This window comes from Pleurodeles waltl, chromosome 8, assembly GCF_031143425.1.
Source record: "Pleurodeles waltl isolate 20211129_DDA chromosome 8, aPleWal1.hap1.20221129, whole genome shotgun sequence".
Taxonomy (NCBI): Eukaryota; Metazoa; Chordata; class Amphibia; order Caudata; family Salamandridae; genus Pleurodeles; species Pleurodeles waltl.
Genome location: NC_090447.1, coordinates 604,630,934 through 604,643,256, shown reverse-complemented (window position 1 = coordinate 604,643,256; position 12,323 = coordinate 604,630,934). Strand labels below are relative to the sequence as shown.

General features: G+C 44.7%; 1 protein-coding gene across 10 annotated transcripts in view; it reads right to left on the bottom strand.

Annotated features, from left to right (window-relative positions):
- MAP7D2 (MAP7 domain containing 2) overlaps positions 1-12,323 on the bottom strand; it is a 361,083-nt gene that overhangs the window by 116,370 nt on the left and 232,390 nt on the right. For 6 of the 10 annotated variants that reach the window (XM_069204676.1, XM_069204677.1, XM_069204679.1 and 3 more), the window contains exons 4-5: positions 6,330-6,441; positions 4,797-4,889 (exon numbers count right to left, since the gene is read on the bottom strand). In XM_069204676.1, the coding sequence (XP_069060777.1) occupies positions 4,797-4,889; positions 6,330-6,441 (205 nt within the window). Of the gene's footprint in view, positions 1-4,796; positions 4,890-6,329; positions 6,442-6,556; positions 6,811-12,323 lie in introns of those variants that run through there. The other 4 variants (XM_069204678.1, XM_069204682.1, XM_069204684.1 and 1 more) reach the window with 2 other exon arrangements.

The window sequence follows — 12,323 nt, the reverse complement described above, 5'->3', positions numbered from 1 at the left end:
ACTGTAGTGACCTGGGCACACTGATTGGGTTAGCACTGGAAACCCCAATGAAAGATACCTTTGCACAATTTATGAGACTTTTCCCCACATACTGTCTTGGTATACTCCAACATATGCCAAAGACAGAAATGGAACTGGTCTACCCAATTCTGCCCACAAATTGACAAAGCCTGAAAACTGGTTAATAAAACCGTTTCTGCATTTCTCTTGGACCATAACATGGGATGTATATACAACAACCTATGCCTTTACATGACTGCTATATATAGAAGTGATGGTGTGCACTTTACAAACGAAGGCAACAGAGTTTTTCTTTCAAACCTGAAACTCCGCATCCAGTCTTACATGTAACTATCTCATACTAAAAATTAATACAAAGACTCTTCTTAGGGCCACCCTATTACCCAAAATTATTCTTAATTTTTTTAATACATTTTTTAAAATTTGTTTCAACCTATTTGTGATGATGTCGCGATAGTTGTGACAATGCAAAACTAGAGCAGGCTTTCAATACACAACGGACCCGTTCAAAACGTGTGTATATATATATATATATATATATATATATATATATATATATATATATATATATATATATATATATATATATATGCAATTTCCAATAACAGACACCAACATACTTTTATAAGAAGTCCACAAACATATCTATGAGTATGTGTCTAACTCCATTAATACAATTTTTAATCCATCTTTCAGTGGTCTAAAAATAGGTGCGAGTGTGTGAGAGGCCCTACAAATGTGTGTGTGAGTGTGTTACTGGGTCTGTGAATGACTGCACAGTTGGTCTGTGTACAGGTGGATTGGGTTCAGCCTAGGTCTAAAAATAGTGCATCAGGGTGTGAGTGGATCAATGAATGGGTGCATGAGGTTGTGTCTGAGGCTGCGAATGGGTGCATGAGGGTGTTACTGGGTCTCTGAAAGGGTGCACAAGATGCTGAGTAGAGCATAAATTGGTGCCTAAGGGACTGAGTAGATATGTGAATGAATGCATGATGGTATGACTAGATCTGTGAATGAATGCATCAGTAGGACGGTGAATATGTGAATGGGTATGACTAGGTCTCTGGTTGGGTGCATGAGAGTGTCACTGGCTCTGAGAATGAGTGCATGACAGTGTGACTGTGTCAGAGATTGGGTGTGTGACACTGTCTAGGAATGGATGTGTGAGAGTATGACTGGATTTGTGAATGGATCTATGAATAAGTGCATGAGGGTGTGTCTGGTCCTGCGAATGGATGCATGAGGGTGTGACTGGCTCTGTGAATGGGTGTATGAGGGTCTGCAGATGGGTGGTCAGGATGTGAGTAGATCTTTAAAGGGGTGATTTCGTTTCTGAGTGCCACTATAAGTGAATGAACTAGCGTTCGAATGAATATTTTGTTTTTTTTGTTGATATTCGTGAAGGCGTCGTGACATTACAAGGGTAGGGGCCGTGCTGAGCGAGGCGACGTATTTGCGAATATCACAAGCTGTGAAAAAAATTATTTTAAGGTCATAATTGGACCACCGTAGTCTCCTATATAAAACACAGCTGGGGTCAGGGTAACTCCACCCTAACCCCTTATGCCACTTTCCATGTCAAATGTCAGCCCCTGGGAGCGTAACCAGTTCCCTAAGATCACGGCTGCAACTTTCTAGTCTAGTTGCTGCCAGCCAATCACAGCATCCCTATTGTCTCATGAACTCGCGACTAAGTTGTGATTGTCCCAAAAACATTGCAACCTCAGATATGCACATTTGTTTTCCCTTTAATACCACCTAAACTACCAGACACATTTCCACCAAATAAGCGAAAGCGTAATCTTCATACCAAAAGCTAGCTTTCTGCCAAATTTGATGAAATTCTGTTGAGTGGTTTGGGTTGTAGCCTTGTTCAAAAGTCCTATGAGAATTAACAAAGGAAACGCAACTTTTTTTTACTTCCCCCCTTTTTCTCAGCCCCCGCTTGACGGATCACCCCAAAACTTTCTGTGTGTAACAAGATTCACTGGGGCACTTTAAAAAATATATAATAATAATGAAAATTTGTCTAACGGTGCCAAAGATATAGACAAGTCAAAACATGCTTTTTCTATGGAAACATGGTCCTATCTATAACTACCCAGTGGTGGTCGCCAGTAGGTAGTTATAGTTCGGACCATTTGTTCTATAGACAGAGCATTTTTTGTTTTGCCAATAACTTTGGCGCCGCTTGACGAATCTTCATGAAATTTTCAAAACTCATACTTTAATCAGTTCAACTGCTGTGCTGAAAGTTTCAGGGTGATCAGTCAAGTGGGGGGCCAAGAAAAAGGGGGGGTTCCCAAACACTTTTTCCCCATCCCATGTCAATGGGATTTTTTACATTTTTAATCATGACTACAGCCCGAACTACTGGATGGAATTACAGCAAATTTGGCAGAAAGCTAGCTCTTGGCCCAGAAGGAGTGCTTTCTGTGATTTGGTGTAAATCCATTCAGTAGTTTTGGAGATATTAAAGGTAAAAAAATATTGATATCTAGGGACGAGGTACCTCCACGGATCCATTTGTCCTCATGCTGATATCGGATTGGCTGCCAACACATCAACCTAACCTAGTCTTCATACCCAGCCAATACCCCGAAAAAGACCATGAGCAAATTCAACTCTCTCAAAATCACCACCTGAGTAGCAGAGGGCACTGTACTCTTTCAATAGATTCACCATCTCCATGAAACTACTGTATGACCCTCTACAGACTTCAGATACATGCTTCCAAGTCTATACCTTAACACAAATCTTTTTCAATGTCAGGGAATTTATCTGACTGACAGACTCAACGAGCACATCAAAACAGTCAAACACTGTGACTAGATCATAACCACCAAGCACTGGACAGATACCAAGAGCAAAAAAAAAAAAATATTACTTATAGTACGGTCTAAACACAGGACTGCTAAATATATCCTAGCCTCCTCCTGTGATACTAGAAGACACATAATTCTCAAACCAGCCGAACTGCAATGAACTGCCATGCAATTCACGCCCAAAATGACAAACAAACTAAGTCACTCTAATAATCCACTACCAAAATAAAATAGAAAAAATCGGAAAATATTAAGACTTCCATCCTCAGGATGAAATTCAAAGCAGCAGAGATTAGCTACAGCTACATCCTGCCCCATGTGCAATCTAACAAATGCATCACCGGACTAGAGAAAGCACAAAATGCTGTAGCAATATAGTGGTAACAACCACCTCCAAATAATTAACCACAGGTTTAAGAATCTGGAATACTCTTCGCTTCCACCAGGTGTTAGAACCAACCCTCTAGACTTTAAAGGAATGGCTTATTTTATTAAGCAGCACAACATACCTGTCACAGAAAGTACAACACAGCAGCATTAAAAAAAACCAAAAAAAACAATTAACCTTCAGATGCCCAAATGTATTCCCCACAAGTTCCTTCCAGGCTCCACTTCATTTCGAATGAACTAGGAGAACAGTTCAATCATCACAAATAAGCAAATGTTAAATTCCTGGCCTTGTGGGATGCACATTTACTTTACTTAGACGTTCTCTAGTGACTGACATACGTAATTTAGATATCAGAGTGGGGCTCATTTAGTCTGACTTCAGTGAAATGGGCCGAAGTTATGCATCCAAATAATTTAATGAACATGCATACATTGGAGGAGTTTATTTTAACAGCCTGATTAAAAAATGTATTGCATGGGTTTTCTCTGTCGCTGAAGCAAACCAAATCTGAAAATGAATCCAGACAAACCACCAGTTTTGTTTTGACTTACTGTAGGAAGTTTTGATACGATTTTTCGTAACACTGTTGCTTTAAGAGGAATGAGTGTGCATTTATGTTTGCCTTCCCACAGTGTTGCTTCAGATTGGTAACCTAAAAAAGAGGTGTCATCCATAATCTCTGCACCCGAGCTGATCTTTCCTAAACCCTTTTACTATTCCGATCCACCAGCCAATACAAAACCCAAGGAAACAACTTACTCTGATGACATGACAGTTCTTGGATCCTACCAAGCATGTCATCACAGCATGGCCCGGACATAAGAAAGAAGACGTACAACAGTTGCAATACCCAATAGTGATTCTGCCTGTACTCCAGTGGCCAACGGTGCCACGCCCTGTATGTGTCCTAGTGCACCAAGCCAGTGTGTAACGAGGATATGCAACTGCGCATCGCAGAGCGTATTCTGACGTCATCCCCGCACAAAAAAAACAGGCCTTTTCTTCTGACACCGGGGGTACGGTGCTGTAGTCAGTCACGATTAAAATAAGATTTTAGATGACAGTTTGAAATATTGAAATAAAACGTACCCCGACACCTTTGCATCGCAAATTAGCACTTTTTCCTGTAATACTTATAAGAAAAAACAGCACCTACAGAAATAAAAAATAAACTACCAATAACGTTTTTTCGGATCACTGGCATGAAGTGATGTAGTGTCACACGATAAAACATACACACTATTATGCCAGGGGCCAACAATTAAATTGTCTAGCCATTCAGTTGACATGGGTAAGGGAGCTATGAGATGTTCTTTTCTGTGCTACAAGGCATGCTCAACGTATGTCACACTATGGAATAACGGAAAGAAGGCGTGATGAGAGAAACACAAAAAAGACCATCAGTTCACACAATTCACAAGAATGCTGTGGAACACTACGGAGAATGAAATACTCAAGGTGTGGTTAGAAGACACTGGTGGTGGATGGGCACGACCACAGAATGAATTAATTAGGAACACAGAGACACAAAGAGACTGTGGTGGTAGGAATCGGAATACCATTGCAGGACTCGGCGGCCGCCGTAGAGGTCACGGGGTCTGGAGGAAGGGTGTTGGCCGGTAAAGGAGGGGGCGGGGTATTTTCAGATTCACCTACATAGCAGAAATCAGAGCAAAAAGAGGCATAGCGTTACAGCAGGAGCACTCAACTCACCCCCGCGCCAAACATGACGTGACATCGAAAGTGTACTTTCACCCTCCCACGCCACAAAAATAAAAAACACTGTCATAATACTCCTAGTGATACTTAAGCGCTCAGGCGGCAGCAGCATATAGATGAGATGGATGACAGGCGTAACGACGCGGACGGACGCACATGTCCCATTTAAAAACCACTGGTGTTTAATAGATAGGGTAATGCTTGGGAACGTCTCTCAGCACGAAGCTGGGCCTGCAGGATCTGTGGAAACCACAGGACTCGGGGAGTTGAGGCAGCTTTTTATACCACCTGTCCGCGCAGAAAACGTACACATTTTGTGCTTCCATTCCTACCACTCATAGGCCCTCCCACTCCACCCCCACGCCACCATGGATCGATGAGCTCCGAGAGCACATCCTGCGCCCACCCCCCTCCCTCCTCCTTTTTCAATGTATCGCTTCTTTTACCTCTTGGAGCCCACTCGTCCCTAGGCACCAAGTGCCTCTATAGTGTCATACCCAACAGCCCCAATAGGCCAACTCCGGGCAGCCTTCAAGCATCAATCAGCCATAGTGGCGGGGCCCTAGCCGGCACCACAGTAAGAGCCGGACAAAAAAAACGCAAGTCACGGTCTGACCCCCTAATTGCAGAAACTGACGGCCTGTGGCTACAGCGCTTCGCATAATAAGCGTGCGGATGGAAACCAGAATAAACAACGAGGTAAGCGGTGATAGAAATGGTATACAGTGTAACCAAACAAAAAAGCAGCAAATGAAAATAAAATGAGGTATGAAGTATTAAAAAAGTGCATATTATATTTTTATTCCAAGTCCTACAAATTAAAACTCTCCGCGTCCCTACTTAACACAATTTTTTTTAAACTAACTGAACTTTATGAACATATTTGGAATATAAACATTAAAAAGCAGAGTCAACAATTTGGGGAAGTCTATACGATTTTTGCAAGGCCACAGACCTAATATAATTATCATCTAATTAAACATTAATAAAACATATGTATTATGCTACCATGCATTATTCAAACAGGCACTATTCAATTAAATCAAAGGGATGGTTCGTTTACACTTTCTCAGGCACGGTGGCATCAATTGAATGGTATTCGAAAGGTAGTATTCACAAACAAGAAACACAAATTATTATTTTCAAACATTAAGTCGACCCTGGCCAAATAATAAATCAATTTTCGAACGTATGATAAAAAAGCATGATTAGAAAGCGCTCTGTCCCAGAAGAAACTGTGAGGCTGCCACAGCCCTGTGCTATAACCTTGAGATGGGAAGCAGCGAACCCGCAGCCTGCTGAGGCAGCCAGCCTCGCCTCTCCCCCGTCCCTGGGCTGCAACGCAGGGCGGAGCCCGCCCGGTGCACACTCACCGTCTCTGCCTCCTGCACCGGCAGCCAGGGTGCCGCCCCAGGACCATCGCTTCTTCTGCTCCAGCTGCTGGCTCCGCTCCTGGGCACGCCGCATCATGGCTTCTAGGCGGTCCTGGGTGTGGGATGTTGCGAGAGAGACAAAGATAGCGTCATTTAAACGCGAACTGAAGCAGCGTAATAATTCTCGCAGCCGAGGAGTGGAATGAATACCAAGAGCAGCAGCTCACCTCCTCCCCATAAATGAACACGAAACCGAGGACAAGTGCACCAGTGACGCCTCCCCACCCAGCCCTGAGGACGCCTTTCCCTAGTCCCCTGCAGACCACATGAGGTCACAGCTGGGCCCTCTGCAAGTAAATAACACAGGTTGCACCAGTAGCGCAGCAACCACTGCCTCTGTGATGCGGCCACCGTGCCCCAGCCCCCGTCTTCACAGAATAATGCATCGACCAGCATTAACCCCTTCCTGCCTCCACAACCCAGCCCACTTCTAGGTAACAGTTGCAGCAAGGGACTCTTCGGACACGCCAGTTAATAAAAAAAGAACAATCACGGTATGTCGAATCTTACAAAGTCTCCAGAGAAATGCATAAATAAGCCAACCGCTTCCCATATTTAGCCAATAAGCAACACTGATGCTCTTAATGGCACATTCTTTGTAAGTATCGCACGAAGTCCTGTACCACCCATCGGCAAAGTGCCTAAACCCCTAATTAGCTGTGGAAAGCGCTATATAAAAGCTACTAGTATACAGCGCACATCACAGCCCAGCAAATCGCTAATCATGAAAGGGGGAACATCTTGGAATCACCCATTAAGGCAAACAAATCAGCCGGCTTGGGTTTTCCATACATATCTCATGCTACAACCAGAGATTAAGAAGAAATGTTTGAAATCCCCCCCAAAATAAATCTATATATATGTATAAAATGGGCGCGAGTGTATTAGGAGCCAATCTCGATCATAAATCAGAGTCCTACGGCCGGTGTAGTAGATCGGTGAGTAAGTCATTGCGGAAGAAAAGTGTGTGCAAATGTGCTTAATTTGTAAATAAAAACGTGCGGTGACCAAAGCCCTCCTCTTAAACATCCGTCTGCTGCAATTAAATGTGCTAGCACGGAATACTGAGGCAGCGTAATCCTGAAGCCATCCCGGACCTCTTTAATCCATTTAAAGCCACTCCCTACCCCTTCAGCTCACCCGTGCAGCCTTCCGCTTTCCCCCTTTGTGATGCCTTTTCGTTTTTCTCTTCCTCGGTATGTCTTTTGCTCGCAGTAAATGCTTGAGGCAGAAAAATAAGTACCGGTGATCCGCACCGGAAACAACAACCACTAATTAAGCACTGGTGTGCAATCTGCAAAACACGGTTCAAAACTGGTTTACAACCATCTCCGCCTTTTAATCTTCTATGGTCAATTAACTTAAAATAATGCAATAGCGAAACCGTGTATATAAAGCAATAGTACTGTATTAAAACACCATTTTATAGCGTTTCATACCCCCTGTCGCGAACCAAAGTGCAAGTGCTTTAGAGGGAGAGGCAGCATGCTAAGCTGTAGGATTCGGAGAGAGGGGTGCAGCACATATCACAGACCGTGTGTGAAAAAGGCTGCTTTATTGAAACAGGTGCACATTACAAAGTTTTTCCTGGCAAACTGACTTACAAAACTAAACCTTGCTAAACATCAAATGTAACTAATCAATGTTTACCGCACCCAAACCCTACAGCCCCCCCGTCCCCAAACCCACTCCATGGATATCTAATTTAACTGTAGTGCATTTCAAACTTTATATTTCCCCTACAGCCTATGACTGCATGTATGAGGAACCCATAAGCAAGCAATCGTCCTAAAATGAACCTTGAACTAACTACCTACCCTTCCTTTGGACCTGTTCACCAACTGGAAACACCAACCAAACTTCTGTCAAGTTCTGCAAAACTTTAGAGAGCCCCGCAAGCACCTGTATCAAGCGACAATGTTACAACTCAAAACCCTGTGCACCGGAATCAACAATGGAACCTACAAATAATGCTGCAAAAAATGGCAACCTGGGGAATTCAAAATTAAAAAGGGGGAAGAGGGGTGGACGCTAGTTACCTTACTGCCTAAAAGCCACTAGGTCATCGGTGAACAAGATGGTGGAGGAGAGCCCAACGAACTGCTCTATATATGTTGGGCTATCGTTCGCTACAAACGTAGCCCAATGAAAAAATGTCAGCTCATGGGCTGCACCACTCTCCCAACCTGCCTGGGGGTAGACCCCCTAAAACCTCTTTCGGAAAAAGGAGTCAGAGTTTACTGGCCAAATATGAACTATGTCAATGGGGTGCATGTGGGATCTTTAGTTGAAGGGGCTGTAAGGTAGGGGCATGCAGTTGAAGGGGCAGAGACAATATGTGTGGGAGGGCCATGGGCATGCAGTTATGTGTGGTTACAGCATATGTGGGAAAGCAAACCATAACCAGGAAGAAATGACTCCATTGTCATCAGAAAGGGTCTCATCTGGAGTGGGAAGTAGATGGCCCTTTGCAGCAACCAGTGGGTTAACCAGAAGCAAGAGGTCCAATGCCTGCATATGTTCGGGGCTTTGTCGAACCTTTTGTACTTCCATCGTCATAGGAGCACTTTCACATTCCGTCCATCTACACAGCTCCCTTCTCCATCCCAGGAGAGAGAGCCAGGTGGAGATCTCCAAGCCATAGCAATGTGTTGAAGAGAGAGCACAAAGGCCAGGTCCACAAACTTAGATGTGATAAACCTGATGCGGGGTCTGATAACAATCCCAGCATGCACACAACCAGTGTGCTCTTGAGGGTACGGCATGTAGCAGCATTGACAACTGTCACCAACTCCCAGAATGGGGGGAGAGTCAGGCATGCCCATATCATATGAATAAAGTCTGCACCATCTAGTTGGCACCTGGGACATGCCGCTTGGATCCCAAGAAACATCCTATTAAGGCTACTAAGAGTCATGTACAATCTATGCAAGTAATAATATTGAACCACTTTAAAGTTGGCGTTACGGGAAGACTGGGGAGTGTAACACAATACACTGGTCCAGTTCCCGTCCGTCAACTCCCGACCCAAGTCCGTAGCCCAAGTACCCCGCAAAGAAGAGTACTTGGGCTACTCGTCGTATAAGATAAACTGATAAGGGGAATGTCAAACTCATCAATTAAGTCCTGGAAGTCCCGTAGTTGGCCATTCGAATACCATTTCCTGAATCCATTCAGTCGTAGAAGCTCCCATTCAGGCTGACCAGCCCGCAGGAGATGAAGTAACAGTGCTGATGGAAGGTCTTTGGTGTAAGGAAGTTTTGTCTTTGTATGCTGGAGAGCTCGGGCCCAGGCGAAGGGTAGACAGTAGGGAACCCTGGTCTGCCCAGGATTGTGGGGGCAGGGCTAGGAAAACAGTCAGGGAGGTCCAGGTGGAAGCTAATCACAGTCATCAGGCTCCTCCACTCCAGAGTGCATTATGCCATAGCACTGCCCATTTCAATTGTGCTGCTAGAGAGTAGAGCTACAGATCAGGGGCTGCCAAACCCCTCTCACCTGAATAAAGGTGCAGTTTACCCAGGGGGCCCCACACCCCAAATAAGTCGCATGAGCAGACCCAATTTTGTTGAAAACGGATTTATGGAGCTCAACTGTGAGGGATGTGAAATAGAGAAACCAAGGGAGAAATATCATCTTCAACAGGGTGAACCTACTCTTGACTAATAAGCGGAGGGTGAGCCAGAACTGGACGGAGAGATGTAATGCCAGAATTGTCGCCCTGACAATGCCCTTGCTCAGCTCCACCTCTGTGGGGTAAACTCAATCTCCAAGGTATCCAAATGTAATAGGTTCCCATTGGAGGGTCATCCCTATTGCAAGCGGAGGAGGCCGTGTCTGTGGTATGTATAATGGGTAAGCATTAGACTTGACCCAAAGGCCAGATTGGCACCCAACTCTACAAACGCGGCTACGGCTCCCTCAACATAGATGCACTCAGCAAGAGTATAAAGGATTAGGTCGTACGTGTAAAGGGATATAAAAAGGGGCGCCCATTATATCTGCAACCCCTGATAATAGCGACTGGTACGAAGCATGAGTGCGAGGGGCTCCACTGCACTAACGAAAAGTATAGGTGAATGAGATCAGCCTTGGTGTGTACCTTTCCTAACTGCTTGTGATGCAGAGATGGTAATATGGGTCTTCATTCGGACCACCAGATCCGTGTATAACGGATATGTCCAGCGACGAAATCTGCTACCCAGAACCATGCTTGCCATTGTCACATAAAGTTAGTCCAAGCACAGAGTCGAAAGCTTTTTCGATATCGACTGCTATGGCCTAAGCTTTTGGGTAGGTACTCGGTGCCGAGTACAGGACCTGCACTAGCTGGCATATATTGTTGGCGGTGCTCCATGTAGGGATGAAGCATAAATGATTTTCATGACTAAGACTCTGACCATGAGGGAGGAGTCTGCTCAACAGTATTTTGCTTAAAATGTTACAGTTTACATTCAGTATATACAGGGGTCTATAAGAAGTAACAAACTCCTAAGGCTTATCCATCGTGAGGAGAGGGACTAGTAATGCTTCACGTAAAGTTGGTAGGAGAGAGCCGGTGTCCCTTGCTGTGTTAAATAATTTAAACAATTTAGGAGCCAGGGTATCAATGTACACAGAGTAAAATTCCACTGGTAGTCTGTCCGTACCAGAGGTCTTCCTCCAGGAGAAAGTCCTACCTGCCACCACTTCGTCTTCTGTGATCTCTGCTCCCTGCGAGTCGGGCGGTGATATGTACTGGGGATGTGGGAAGCAGATGGTGATATCTATTGCGAGGGACATCAGCATTGCAATTGAAGTCACCCTCCACCAGGAGTGGGTATTGAACGACCCTGGCAACATGAGGGGCTACTGAAGATACACATGAGGGTTTGTCAGTGTTCAGGCCTTATAGATTGAGAAAGGTAATGTTGTCCCCCAGCATTATAAAATGCCCCCCCAGGTCTATAAGCTCCACTTGTAGAAGGAAGGGGACTCCTATAAGCACCCATACTGAAATCCCTCTAGCAAAGGGTGCCTAGATGGTGGAACAGACCTGCTTACCCCCTTCAGCTTCTATGTAATGCATGGCTTTTGGCCTGTGAAAGATAGGTCTCTTGAAGAAATGCCATCTGTATCGCCTGTCTCTGAAGGTACATTTATACTCAGTAACGTTTAGAAAGGAAATTGAGGCATCAGACATTCCAGCTGAGCACTTTAGGAATTAAGATTAAGCCGTCCCTCGGAAGTGGTACAACATATGAGGTCTGGTGGGCCCCTCATCCTCGCCTGCCCCGCTCAGCCTCACAATAGCAACACAACAATAGCAAACTCCTCAGCAACACTGGAAGGGGATAGCCCTTAAAGAGGAACAAACAATAAGTAAACTCACCAACAAATTACCCCAAGGAGAGTCGCACAACAGCACTCCATCCAAACACAATGAACACAAAGTCTCAGTTGTCATACACCAATCACACCAGAACAGTAAGTTTGGGGGCGGGTGGGGGAGTCACTCAATGAGATTATATTGTTTCTGGGACCCAGGGGCTCCCAACAGAGTAAGTTTGGCTATTTAACATCCAGCAGTCTGGACCAACAGCTTCACAAAGAAATAAATGGCATGAGTAATGAATGGCGGTCAGTGAGACAGGAAGAGAGAATGTAACATACACCTCAAATTATCCCATCAGCAGCTCCAAAAAGAGTGCTAAGCTTCCAGGAGCATTTCCTCACCTTATGTGTGTGCCCTTATTTGTGTGTCCTAAGGTAGTAAGGAGAATCAGAGGACATGTGACACAAACGGAGAAAGCAAACCATGAAGGGCAGGCTGCAGCAGTAACTGTACTAGGTGAATGTGAACCACCACTTCTAGTCAGGGTAAGCTAGATACACACTTAGAGATAACCTGTGCTCACCCCGGGTAGTTTGGCACAAAGCAGTCAGGCTTATACAAAG